This window comes from Schistocerca serialis, chromosome 7 (genome assembly GCF_023864345.2).
Source record: "Schistocerca serialis cubense isolate TAMUIC-IGC-003099 chromosome 7, iqSchSeri2.2, whole genome shotgun sequence".
Taxonomy (NCBI): domain Eukaryota; kingdom Metazoa; phylum Arthropoda; class Insecta; order Orthoptera; family Acrididae; genus Schistocerca; species Schistocerca serialis.
The window spans coordinates 575,654,251-575,669,333 of record NC_064644.1 but is presented as its reverse complement, the minus strand read 5'-3'; the positions used below and the strand labels follow the sequence as shown (position 1 = coordinate 575,669,333).

The following is a 15,083-nucleotide window of genomic DNA, read 5'->3' as shown; positions in this document are numbered from 1 at the left end:
AAATTTACTATATCGTACAGGCAACTTCAGATTGTAATCTTGCTCTATGTTCAGTTTTAATGACATAAATAACACAGTTATGTATACTTACATTTAGAATATGCATTCAAACAAAGAATTTCACACAAATAATATTAACTTGATTACATTTCAATTAACTTGTTTTCCACGTGTTTCTCTTTCACATGTGTTTGCAGCAGCTTGACTGTCACACTGTGAGTAGGTTACACTGCGTGACAGATCTGTCAGTCCAATGTGGTCTGAGTTATCTTCTACTGTTCTTAGCTCGACAAATGCAGGCTGGTTCCCCTTATTCTGCCTCAGTTACACTATGTCAGTGATTGCTGCACAAACACTGTCTCAACGTATGCTTACGCCATAATTACTCTACCACGCAAACATTTGGGGTACACTCATCTGGTATGAGACATTCCCGGGGCAGGTGGGTGGGGGGGGGGGGGGGGGGGGCAGAGTTCCACTGGGGGCAGAGCCGCACAAAATAACCCTGGATCTGGTGTGGGGCGGTGATGGGGTGGATGGACTGTTGTGGCCTGTTGTGGGGTTGTGAACCACTGAGGGCTACGAAGGGATGAAGCCTCTCTGTTGTTGTCATTTCTGGGTCCCTGGTTTAATACACACAATACAATACACAAATGCAATGTCGCATCCAGCTGTAGTGAAATGGTGCCGACAATTTGACCACAGCCTCATGGATGTGGGTAGTGATAATGGGATGGATGACCATCTAAAGGAAGGAAGGAAGATTAGTGTTTAATGTAGTGACAATACTGCAGTCAACAGAGACAGAACAAAAGCTCAGATTGTGAAAGGATAGGGAAGGAAAATAGCTGTGCCCTTTTCAAATGAACCATCTTGGCATTTGGCTTGAAGGCCATCAGCATTGACTACTGGTGACAACATCCAGGCAATCGAGGAACTGATCCAGAGCAATTGTAGATTTACCTACAATGACCATGTTCACACAGTGAATTTACATCTTTGAGTGACTGAATGACTGGTATAACATTTCGACTGTTGTTTACAGAGATTTGGTGAGTGCATTCAAAAATAGAGACAGAACAAAAGCTCAGATTGTGAAAGGATAGGGAAGGAAAATAGCTGTGCCCTTTTCAAATGAACCATCTTGGCATTTGGCTTGAAGGCCATCAACATTGACTACTGGTGACAACATCCAGGCAATCGAGGAACTGATCCAGAGCAATTGTAGATTTACCTACAATGACCATGTTCACACAGTGAATTTACATCTTTGAGTGACTGAATGACTGGTATAACATTTCGACTGTTGTTTACAGAGATTTGGTGAGTACATTCAAAAATAATGTCATGTATCTCTATTACCTGGAAATATAATGCAGCATTTAATGAACATTACTTCACCTTCAATAGTAATGTGTAATTTACTTTTTTAAGTTTCCTCATATGAATTGCGTGTGTGTTTGCAAGTTTGGCAGGAGAACTTCTGTGAAGTTTGGAAGGTAGAAGGCAAGGTATTGGTGGAATTTAATCTGTGAGAATGGGTTGTGTGCTGAGCTTGGGCAGCTCAGTCGGTGGACCACTTGCCCGTGAAAGGCAAAGATCCCATGTTCGAGTCTCGGTCCTGCACACAGTTTTAATCTCCAGCGAAGTTTCATATTAGCGCAAACTCCACTGCGTAGTTCAGATTTCACTATGGAGTATTTCTAATGTTATAGATCAAACAAATTTTGCTTTGTTCCATTAACATTGTGAGGGCACTGTAGAGTAACATGGATTTTTTGTGAGAATGACCTGTGTTCCATTGAAGATGCTCATCTTGGTGAAGGATGGTCATGTTGTTTGTAAACATTTTATATAGTATGAAATATATGCTGTGCTTGCCCCCATCTGTGATGATGGTATGTATGCAGTGACTTAACGAAGCAGGGGCAAGGCACAGCGTAGCAGGATGGTAACATTTGCCGAATGTGGACATTTGCGCCTGATGGTGTCCCTTGAAGTTGTCGTGACCACCCTAGAGAAAACAGTCATACTAAAATGTAAATGCTCAAGACAAGCGAATACTGTAAATCTTAGATTTTCAGTGGAATTCTGTGTGGTCAGATGTATTGAATGATGTGTTTGAAGTTATGAGTTACTAATAACTGGATTTGTCTTCACATTTAATGTACATAGTTGAAACAATACATAAGATTATTGTGTCATCTTGTGCAATGATCTACATGTGGGGCAACAGTAATAGTCATTGTTTGTTCCCCATGTAAACTGAACCAGCACTTGGTTTTCAGTTATGAAAGTGAGCACATACATTGTTTAAGAATGTGTCACTTGCTTCTGTGATAATTATTACTATATTCAGTAAACATTTTGTTTTAAATTTGACACTTGAACATATATGTATTCTGATCAAACAGTAATTGGAATTTTTTAATTTTGTAGGTTTTATCATCCAATTTTCGATTTTTTTATTGTGTTTGTACACATATCCCTTATATATGTTTGCATTTTGAGCAGTTCTGAATAGTTAGTTTGCGGTTGAAAGTTGAAAAGGTTAAATGTGATTTTGAGTGCTCGGCAAATTTTTACTTTTAGAAAAAGGTGGATCAAGGAATTTGCATTCTATTTTACTTCACAAATGGAATAAAATTCACCGCTACATTTGAAATATTGACTGTGGCAGTTGGCATATCTACTAGGAGTAAGACAAGAGTTTATGAGTTGTATAATGTTTCTTAGACGGTTGAGCAGGCGTTAAGGATTACAATTGACCTTGACACCCTGGCACATCAATTACTGACAACAGTGTGGAAGAAGTAAGGAAAATGCTTGTGGTAAATCACTGAATCATTATCAGAGGGGTTGCTGATGATGTCGGCATTTCCTTTGGCTCACACTAAGCAAGTTTTTTGAATGTTTTGAGCATGAAACATGTAGCAGCAAAGTATGTTCCAAAATTGTTGAATTTTGACCAAAAACAATGTCATGTAGACATCACTCAGAAATTTCTGAATGAAGACAATAATGATCCAGAACTTCTGAAGAACGTTATAATAAGTGACAAAACATGGGTATACCAGTATGACATCTAAATCAAAGCCTAATTTTCTCAATGAAAATGCCTAAAGGGCCAAGACTGAAAAAAAATTTGATTTCTTTGATTTCAGTGGGATAGTTCATCACAAGTTCCTGCCTTATAGTTGTATGGTTGATACGGAATACTACCCAGAAGTTATACACCTTTTGCATGGAGCATTCTGCAGAAAATGACCAGAATTGTGGCAAAACCACTCATGGAAATTGCGTCACTATAATGCACCTGTTCACATGTCAATGCTTGTTTTCGATTTTTTGGCAAAAAACAAAACCATTTTGTTGCCTCAGCCACTACATTTGGCAGAGATGGTTCTGTGTGACTTCTCTCTGTTTCCAAGGCTGAAGAAAACCATGGAAGGAAGTCATTTTGTCACCATTGATGAGATAAAAACAGGATCACTGAAGGAGCTGAACACCATAATGAAAAGAGAGCTCCAGCAATGCTTTCAAGACTGGAAAATGTGCTGGCAGAAGTATATATGAGTGGGGTTTACACTGAAGGGGACAAAGTTGATGAATAAATAAAAATTCTGTAAGAAAAACAAAAAATCCTGTTGCTTTTTGATCACATCTAATACATGCTCGCTTTCAGAACAGCTAGGTTTGCAGTTAGCTAGATATATTACAGCAGATTGACACCTACAGCACTTGAGAATGGCTCCTAATGCTGAAATTGGCTAGTTGTGAGTAATTAAATAAAGTAAATGCTTGTAAATAACATTGAAGTGGATGTGTACAGTGCCTTTCAGCTTTCCTATGGGCCAAACAAACTGTGGCTGTCCATACTGCCCTTCTGTGTAGACATTCAATATCCACTGGCAATTGCATTTGGTATGGATCCCAAGTGCTTGCGCAGTATTCTACAATGGGTTGCATGAGTGTTTTGTAAGCAATCTCCTTTGTTGACTGATTGTAAATGGAGGTGGTGCATTTGCTGCAGTAGACAAATTCAAATCCATCTGAGACAGAAACTGAAGCAACATGTGAGACTGTTTGGGAAAGACTCAGTATGAGATGTGGGCATAAAATAGTAACTGGATCCTTCTATCAGCCAATGGACTCATCTCCTGATGCAACCAAAAATTTTAGAGAAAACCTCAGTTCACTTCTACATAATTTCCCCAGTAGTACTGTAATCACAATTAATTGGGAAAATTACATTTTTGTTAGTGGTGGGCATGATAAGATGTCCCATGAAACATTACTAAATGTCTTCTCTGAAAACTACCTAGAACAGATAGTTACAAACCCCACTCATGACGTAAATATATTGCAGCTAACAGCAACAAATAGACCTCACCGCTTTGAGGTTGTCCACATAGAAATTGGTATCAGTAACCATGACATGGTTGCGGCAACACTGATTACTAAAGTGCAAAGGACAACTAAAACAAGCAGAAACATACATGTGTTCAGTAAGCTAGATAAAAAATGGGTAGTGTCATATCTCAATGAGGAACTTGAAACTTTCAACACAGGGCAGCATGCAGAGGACCTATGGCTCAAGATGAAAGGAATACTTGACCATGCACTGTATAGGTGTGTATCCAGTAGAACAGTTTGTAATGGGAGAGGCTGAATGAAACACGTTTGGCTGTGAAGAGAGCAATGTGTGATGCATTCAGTGACTACCGTAGCAGAATATTGTCAAATAAACTTTCATAAAACCCAAGGAAATTCTGGCTGTATGTAATGGCTGTTAGTGGCACCAAAGTTTGTGTCCAGACCCTAGCAAAAGAGACAGGAACTATAGTTGAGGTTAGCAAAGGAAAATGTTCCTTTACACAGGAAGACTCAGGAGAAATGCCCCAGCTCAATCCTTGTGCCACTGAAAAGATGAAATAAAGAAGTATTAATGGCAGTGGTGACCAGAAACTGCTCACATCATTAGAACTGCTTCAGGGCCCGATAGAATACTTGTCAGATTCTATACTGAATTTGCAGCTGAGTTAAACCCTCTTCTAACTACAATCTGTCTTAGATCCCTTGAACAAAAAACCATGCTCAGTTCTTGGAAAAAGGCACAGATCATACCATCTACAAGAAGGGTAGTGGAAGAGATCCACAAAACTACCATCTCATATTGTTGACATAGATTAGTTGTAGAATCTTAGAACATATTCTGAGCTCAAACATAATGAGGTATGTTGATCACAATGACCCCCTTGATGGCAACCAGCATGAATTCTGATAACAATGATCATGTGAAACCCAACTCTCACTTTTCTCACATGACAAACTGAAAGCCATGGATCAAGGCAGTCAGGTTATGTAGTATTTCTTGATTTCCGAAAAGCATTTGCCTCAGTACCACACCTATGGTTATTGTCAAAAGTATGATCATATTGGATATCAAGTGAAATCTGTCACTCAGGTTAGGACTTTTTAATAGGGAGAACACAGCATGTTATCTTGTATGGAGAGTCATCTATGATGTAGAAGTAATTTAGGGTGCGCCCCAGAGAAATGTGTTGGGACCCTTGCTGTTCATGTTGTATATTAATGACCTTGCAAACAATGTTAATGGTAGCTTCATACTTTTTGCAGATGATGCAGTTATCTATAATGAAGTACTGTTTGAAAAAAGCTGTATAAATTTATCAGATCTTGATAAAATTTAAAAGTGGTGCAGAGATTGGCAACTTGCTTTAAATGATCAGGAATGTAAAATTTTGCACTTCAGAAAATGAAAACAGGTAGTAGGAAATGATCATATAGCTTCAGTTGTTGGTAAAGCATGTGGTAGACCAGTTTATCGGTAGAATACTGGGGAAGTGCAATCAGTCTACAAAGGAGATGGCTTACAAATCACCTGTGTGATTGGTTCTAGGATATTGTTCAAGTGGATATTGAATGAATACAGAGAAGGACAGCATGAATAATAGCAGGTTTGTTTAGTCTGTGGAAGAATGTTACAGGCATCCCAAAGGAACTGAACTGGAAGACTGCTGAAGACAGATGTAAGCTATCCTGAGAAAGTTTGCTAACAAAGTTTCAAGAACAGGCTTTAAATGTACTACAGTCCCATATGTATCGCTCACATTGGGACTGTGATGGTAAGATTAGAATAATTACTACACATATGGAGGCATTCAAACAATCATTCTTCCCATGCTCCATATGTAATTGGAATGAGAAGAAACCCTAGTAATTGTTACAATGGGGCACACTCCCCGCTATGCACCTCATGGTGGTTTGTAGAGTAGAGATGTAGATTGCATTTCTCTGGTATTATACCAATGAACTCAAGTCTGCCACCTGTGTTACCTATGACCCAGCATTTGTGATTGTTTGATTTCATACTCAAAGTGTTATGGCCATATATTTGAATAAGCTGACTGATGCCAACTCTGACTCATTGATTTCATGGTCATAGGATACTATGATTTTGGTTTCAGGACGTGCACAGTTTGCCATTTCTAAATGATCTTTGTATAAGTGTGAAAGCTCTTTGAGATGTGTACACGATCAAAGGCAGAGCCACGTGTGAAAGCACCCACGTGATTTACCAACTGACCTGCCTACTCTGTGATGCATTCTATGTGGGAATGACCAGCAACAAACTGTCCATTCGCATGAATGGACACAGGCAAACAGTGTTTGTTGGTAATGAGGATCACCATGTGGCTAAACATGCCTTGTTTTACGGCCAGCACATCTTGGCACAGTGTTACACCGTCCAGGTTATCTGGATACTTCCCACCAACACCAACCTATCCAAACTCCGGAGATGGGAACTTGCTCTTCAATATATCCTCTCTTCCCGTTACCCACCCTCCACTAATTTCAAGTTGCCGCCACTCATACCTCACCTGTCATTCAACAACATCTTTGCCTCTGCACTTCCGCCTAGACTGACATCTCTGCCCAAACTCTTTGTCTTTAAATATGTCTGCTTGTGTCTGTATATGTGTGGATGGATATGTGTGTGTGTGTGTGTGTGCGAGTGTATACCCGTCCTTTTTTTCCCCCAAGGTAAGTCTTTCCGCTCCCGGGATTGGAATGACTCCTTACCCTCTCCCTTAAAACCCACATCCTTTCGTCTTTCCCTCTCCTTCCCTCTTTCCTGATGAGGCAACAGTTTGTTGTGAAAGCTTGAATTTTGTGTGTATGTTTGTGTTTGTTTGTGTGTCTATCAACCTGCCAGCGCTTTCGTTTGGTAAGTCACATCATCTTTGTTTTTAGATATATTTTTCCCCACGTGGAATGTTTCCCTCTATTATATGAATATTTGTGTAGATTTATTCAGACAGTATTTCATTATAGATAACTGCATCATCTGTGAAAAGGCTGAGATCGCTATTAAAATTGACAGCAGAATAATTAGTATACAACATGAACAGTGAGGCTCCCATCACACTTCCCTGTGGCACACCTGAAGTTATTTTTAGTTCTGTTGATGACTCTGTGTGTAAGATAACATGCTGCATCTTCCCTATCAACAAATCTTCTATCCAGTCACAAATTCCACTTGACGGACTATACAATTGTTCTCTCATGAAAATAAGTAGCTGTGGTTTTAAAAGTCAAGAAATTTTACATATACATGACTGCCTTCATCATGTGTGAGAAAATTTTGAGTTGGATTTTATGCAATCTATTTTTTCAGTATGTATTTGTGACTGGATTGGAAATGGGAAAGTGACAATGGCACCACACACACTATAAGGTGACCTGTGGAATGTAGATTCAAATGTAGATGTCAATGCAAGTATCAATGTATTTAAAATTTATTAATCAAGTCATTTGATGTGGTCTATTTTCACAAAATAATAAATAGCATAACACCATTTATAGTCATATACAAACTGCCTGTATGTTAACCAATAATAGGGGAGTAATTTTTGATTTATTGGTATTTTGTTTGTTAGGATGCTTTACCATTCTTATATTGTGTTTTGTTGTTCTCTGAATGTCATGAATATCTACTACATCACTGGTAACTTACAAGAAGTCTTACACATTGTTTAGTGCTGTGATAGGAAACTCTATCTCCATCACAAAAATTCTCAAAGACTAATTACTTTTAAGTTATTCTTAAATTTATTCACATTGCACAGTATTTTTTTTTTTAGGTCAGTGAGTGTGTTACAAAATGTATAAAAAAATTGGAATATAAACAGCTGAATGTGGAGAGTATAGTTAAATGATGGTGTTGTATCTGTTCTTTTGTTCTGTGTGCCAGACAAAGAAAATAACTGGCAAAAATGGATAAACTTTTTGTTCATAACCTCACTGGCAGGCCCTTCAGATAAACCTCATAACACTCCAAAAGTACTGACTGAAATCTGTAGTTAAAAATTAATGTACGTTACTGTAAGGCACACAATGATGGCAGCATGCTGCCAAAACACATTGTGCTAATAAATATTAGTCAAATGTGACTGAAGCAGCAACAGTATAAATTTTGGGTTAGAGATATCAGTCATATCTCTGTCTCTCACATGTTACTGGTTGCAGTGATTACAACTTCTGACTCTCTCCACAGTGTGGACCCGGACATGCGAGCGGCCGTGTACTGCGAGTGGGCGACAGACAACGCCCATTGGGAAGCGCTGTGGCAGCACTACCTGCAGACTAATGTCACCACAGAGAAACAGGAGGTGCTCTCCGCTCTAGGCTGCTCCCAGGATGAGGCGAAGCTCAACACGTATGTGTCACTGTTCTGCCACTTAGCTCTACACAGTGAACCCAAATGACACTGACAAAATTTCAGAGGCTCTTCAGGTATGTAATGTAGGATAATTCTTACAAAGAAGAAACCAGCAACCAGCCACTATTAATACTGGTTGCTTTTTCTTCTTTGTAAGAATTTACCTACATTAATTGTACACAGCCACAGTCTCACCATGTCCATTTTAGACACAATAGCTTTCTTCAGGTATATTTTTTGAGTATTTCATTATAAGGCACCAGTGGTCTGTCGGTAGATTCAGGGAATGGGACTGAATGTCAAGGTCATCAGTTCTGTAGGATTAAAGGAGGACGGGGAAGAAAGGCAGCTGTGCCCTTTTGAAGGAACCATCCCAGCATTTGACTGAAGCGATTTAGGGAAATCATGGGAAATCGAAGTTGGGATGGCCAGATGTGGATTTGAACCACTGTCCTCATGAATGTGAGTCCTGCGTGCTAGCCACTGCGCCAACTTGCTCGGTACACCGGTGGTCTTCGATGGCTCATCAATGAGTAATTCCATTTCATTTGATATTTTATTACACTTTGTACAAGGGCATACTGAAAAGTAATGCCTCAGAATTTTTTACATGAGAGCTCTTAGAGCTTTTTAAATAAAACAGTCATGTTAAATATTATACATCTTTATTCTTTGTGTGCACATATTTGCAGCCTTCTGCTGCTAGAGGGCTCTGAATAGTAGTGTGCAACATGGTGGTGTGTAATGTAACTATGGCAGTGCATGAGAAACAGCATGCTGTAATCGAGTTTCAAATTCGAAGAGTTTGTCCACAAGTGGAGTACCCTATCCTTCAGCACGACAGTGCCAGACGACATACGAGCGCTGTGACATCTGCAAAAGTCCGACACCTCAGCTTCACTGTTGTCAATCATCCTCCTTATAATCCTGACTTGGCTCCATTTGATTTTCATTTGTTTCCAAAATTTAAGAACACTTTTCGGGATTTCACTTTGATAGTGACGAAGCCATGCAAACAAAGGTGACATTATGGGTCAAACATTTTATAGCGGTGGTATCAACAGACTCTTCTCTCATTGGCAGAAATGGTTCGTAAGCAGGCACCACCCATCACAAAAGGGTAAGCTCTGTAGATGGTGAGGCACTGGTGGGATATGTAAGTCTTGCCTTCTGTACCAATGTGTGCAGTGTTGTCGACAAAGTCTAACACTTTCTTGGACGACAAGAGACAGTGCGGTATTGGGTTGAACGACTCGCATGTCCCTTCCAGTTGACATACATTGTGCATGCAGCTGATCCTCTTTTTAGATCATCAGCTACGCCACTCTCACCATTCAATTCTTCTCTGAAGACTGTGTCAGGTTAAAGGAAATAATATTAACCAGCTCTATATTCTTGAAAGAAATCATGTACTAACAGAAGCTCATCAGTTCAACTAAAATATATTTTCAACTCTCATCCCAAAGTAACAATTATTCTGTACAAACTCCAGCAAGCCACCTGGTTCCAAGATAAATGTCAGAATCGACTAAACACTCATACAATTACATGTGTTCTGCCTCATGCATAGCCAAGACATGAAGTAAGAGTTGACATGAAGTAAGAGTCTCCATACAATACAGGCTTCATCTGTCTCTGTAACAATCCTCATGACACCACAAACCACTAAACATTGTACAGACACTCTTTGACTTTTTGATATAAATTCCAAGGCACTGCTGGTAACTACTTGTTGGGGCCGCTCGTCTGATGCAGCTCCTGGCTTCTCGTGACAGCTGTCCCTCCTGCACACACAGATATGCATGGCACAGTAAAAAGTCTCTCTCACCCTCATCCTTAAAATATTAGGTGTTCAAGATGGTGGAGAGCCAAGTGTTTCTAGAATTTACCCTGAAATTCTCAAAGCACCACAAAAGTTATCATTGACACCACAGTTAGAACAGAAAAATGGGGCAAAGCAAGGGAGTGCACTGTCCCCCTCTACATTTCATCACTGTTATGGTTGAAGAACTGACAGGGGTGGAAGCATAAATAGGAGATGAAAGTGTGAAAGCAATGAGATTCACAAATAATTTGATGTTGTGGGGGAAATGGAGAAGAGGTACAAGAAAGGCTAAATGTACGTGATGACGTGGTGGGACAGTATGGATTGGAATTCAGTGCAAAGAACAGTGATGTGACGGTGACACTGGGGAATAAGAGACCAGCAGTGGATGTAATAGGGGGCAAGTAGGCTACTGAAAAAGCAAAAAAATTCTAATAACGGAGGAGTATAATGGAAGATAGTGGGAGCAATAGTAAGGAGATTAGCAGATAGGGAAGGCAAGTACATGGATTCCTGCAGAGTGTAAGAAACCTGGCCTGGGCAAGGCTGTGCCACCAAAACCTAAGCAAATGTTAAGCTGAGTGTATTATACTACAGTACTCATGTATGCATCATAAATAAGGGTAATGAAGGAAAGGCATGCGAGCAGGATACAGGCTCACATGATGGCAAGATGAAATTTTGTAGAAGCAGGATAGTAGAATGGCAAGAGTAAGGAATAGACAGTGAAATGTTAGTGAAAGTGAACTGCATGCAAGATACCATTAAAAAGAAGAGGTTGAGGTGGTAAAGAAATGTTAAAAGAATGTGAGTTGCTAGGATACCAAGACAGACTCATGACATCACAATAGAAGGCATGAGACCTAGAGGAAGACCAAGAGAGAGATGGAAAGTCAAGTGAAAGAATGTGTGAAGAAGGGAGGAAAAGCTTTGATAAAGTGAATTGGAGAGAGAAACTTGATGGAGGGAGCCAGGAAAAGATTGACAGGCTTCTGTTCTCAACAGACCCAGTCAGGGGCTGCAAAGTGAAGAAGAGGAAGGAGAAGAAGAAGAAGAAGAAGAAGAAGACTAAGAAGAAGAAGATGATGATGATTATTATTATTTTCTTTCCTTTCTCAGACGTTATGTCTGGTTAAAAATGGAAAGTGATACGGACCTTGATCAAGCATGACTTCCTTTTAACTGTACGGTATATGTTACATTGCATTTAGGAACTTTTGGGTAATTGAACATGTATCAATAATTACAGATTTCTGTAGTTGTATCTATACATTTGGATGTAGCTGTATTGCATTGATGTACTGGTGGATATTGTGTGGTAGGACTCCTGTAGTTGATAGTATAATTGGTATAATTTCAACTTTATCCTGATGCCACATGTCCTTGACTTCCTCATCCAGTTGGATGTATTTTTCAATTTTTTCTCCTGTTTTCTTTTGTATATTTGTTGTATTGGGTATGGACATTTTGATTAGTTGTGTTAATTTCTTCTTTTTATTGGTGAGTATGATGTCAGGTTTGTTATGTGGTGTTGTTTTATCTGTTATAATGGTTCTGTTCCAGTATAAGTTGTATTCATCATTCTCCAGTACATTTTGTGGTGCATACTTGTATGTGGGAACGTGTTGTTTTATTAGTTTATGTTGTATGGCAAGTTGTTGATGCATTGTTTTTGCCACATTGTCATGTCTTCTGGTGTATTCTGTATTTGCTAGTATTGTACATCCGCTTGTGATGTGATCTACTGTTTCTATTTGTTGTTTGCAAAGTCTGCATTTATCTGTTGTGGTATTGGGATCTTTAATATTATGCTGCCTGTAATATCTGGTGTTTATTGTTTGATCATGTATTGCAATCACGAATCCTTCCGTCTCACTGTATACATTGCCTTTTCTTAGCCATGTGTTGGATGCGTCTTGATCGATGTGCGGCTGTGTTAGATGATACGGGTGCTTGCCATGTAGTGTTTTCTTTTTCCAATTTACTTTCTTTGTATCTGTTGATGTTATGTGATCTCAAGGTTCGTAGAAGTGGTTATGAAATTGCAATGGTGTATCCGATGTATTTATATGAGTGATTTCTTTGTGTATTTTGCTAGTTTCTGCTTGTTATAGAAAGAACTTTCTTAAATTGTCTACCTGTCCATAATATAGGTACGTTGATAGACACACAAATAAACACAAACACACACAAAATTCAAGCTTTTGCAACCCATGGTTGTTTCATCAGGAATGAGGGAAGATGAGGGAAAGATGAAAGGATGTGGGTTTTAAGGGAGAGGGTAAGGAGTCATTCCAATCCCTGGAGCAGAAAGACTTACATCAGGGGGAAAATGGACAGGTATACACTCGCACACACACACGTATCCATCCGCACATATACAGACACAAGCAGACATTTGTAAAGGCAAAGAGTTTGGGCAGAGGTGTCTGTCGAGGCTGAAGTACAGAGGCAAAGATGATGTTGAATGACAGGTGAGGTATGAGCAGTGGCAACTTGAAATTAGTGGAGGTTGAGGCCTGGTGGGTAACAGGAAGAGAGGATACTCTGAAGGGCAAGTTCCCATCTCCGGAGTTCTGATAGGTTGGTGTTAGTGGGAAGTATCCAGATAACCCGTACAGTGTAACACTGTGCCAAGATGTGCTGGCCGTGCACCAAGGCATGTTTAGTCACAGGGTGATCCTCATTACCAGCAAACACTGTCTGCCTGTGTCCGTTCATGCAAATGGACATTTTGTTGCTGGTCATTCCCACATAGAAGGCTTCACAGTGTAGGCATGTCAGTTGGTAAATCATGTGGGTGCTTTCACACATGGCTCTGCCTTTGATCGTGTACACCTTCCGGGTTAGAGGACTGGAATAGGTGGTGGTGGGAGGGTGCATGGGACAGGTTTTACACCGGGGGTGGTTACAATGGTAGGAGCCAGAGGGTAGGGAAGGTGGTTTGGGGATTTCATAGGGATGAACCAAGAGGTTACGAAGGTTAGGTGGACGGCGGAAAGACACTCTTGGTGGAGTGGGGAGGATTTCATGAAGGATGGATCTCATTTCAGGGCAGGATTTGAGAATGTCATATCCCTCTGCTGGAGAGCCACATTCAGAGTCCATGGGTACCTGGATGGCCCCCTCATATGCCAACCTATTTATGGGTCACTCATAGGAAGCCTTCTTGGTTACCCAGGCTTGCCAACCTAAAGTTTGGTACAGATTTATTGATGACATCTTCATTATCTGGACTCACAGTGAAGAAGAACTCCAGAATTTCCTCTCCAACCTCAACTCCTTTGGTTCCATCAGTTTCACCTGGTCCTACTCCAAATGCCATGCCACTTTCCTTGACATTGACCTCCATCTGTCCAATGGCCAGCTTCACACATCTGTACACATCAAACCCACGAACAAGCAACAGTACCTCCATTATGACAGCTGCCACCCATTCCATATCAAACGGTCCCTGTCCTACCGCTTAGGTCTTCGTGCCAAACGAATCTGCTCCAGTCTGGAATCCCTGAACCATTACACCAACAACCTGAAAACAGCTTTCACATCCCGCAACTACCCTCCCGACCTGGTACAGAAGCAAATAACCAGAGCCACTTCCTCATCCCCTCAAACCCAGAACCTCCCACAGAAGAACCCCAAAAGTGCCTCACTTGTGACAGGATACTTTCTGGGACTGGATCAGACTCTGAATATGGCTCTCCAGCAGGGATACGACTTCCTCAAATCCTGCCCTGAAATGAGATCCATCCTTGATGAAATCCTCCCCACTCCACCAAGAGTGTCTTTCCGCTGTCCACCTAACCATCGTAGCCTCTTGGTTCATCCCTATGAAATCCCCAAACCACCTTCCCTACCCTCTGGCTCCTACTGTTGTAACCACCCCCGGTGTAAAACCTGTCCCATGCACCCTCCCACCACCACCTACTCCAGTCCTGTAACCCAGAAGGTGCACACAATCAAAGGCAGAGCCACATGTGAAAGAACCCACATGATTTACTAATTGACCTGCCTACACAGTGAAGCCTTCTATGTGGGAATGACCAGCAACAAACTGTCCATTCGCATGAATGGACACAGGCAGACAGTGTCTGTTGGTAATGAGGCTGACCCTGTGGCTAAACATGCCTTGGTGCACGGCCAGCACATCTTGGCACAGTATTACACCGTCTGGGTTATCTGGATACTTCCCACTAACACCAACCTATCAGAACTCCGGAGATGGGAACTTGCCCTTCAGTATATCCTCTCTTCCCGTTATCCACCAGGTCTCAACCTCTGCTAATTTCAAGTTGCCGCCGCTCGTACCTCACCTGTCATTCAACATCATCTTTGCCTCTGTACTTCCACCTCGACTGACAGCTCTGCCCAAACTCTTTGTCTTTACAAATGTCTGCTTGTGTCTGTATATGTGCGGATGGATATGTGTGTGTGCATGAGTGTATACCTGCCCTTTTTCCCCCTAAGGTAAGTCTTTCTGCTCCTGGGATTGGAACGACTCCTTACCCTCTC

The 15,083-nt window shown here is 40.7% G+C and overlaps 1 protein-coding gene across 1 annotated transcript in view; it reads left to right on the top strand.

The window, feature by feature from the left end:
* Positions 1-15,083, top strand: part of LOC126412719 (aminopeptidase N-like) — a 276,843-nt gene that overhangs the window by 191,349 nt on the left and 70,411 nt on the right. Inside the window, exon 9 of the mRNA XM_050082437.1 lies at positions 8,582-8,743. Coding sequence (XP_049938394.1) covers positions 8,582-8,743 — 162 coding nt within the window. The remainder of the gene's footprint in view (positions 1-8,581; positions 8,744-15,083) is intronic.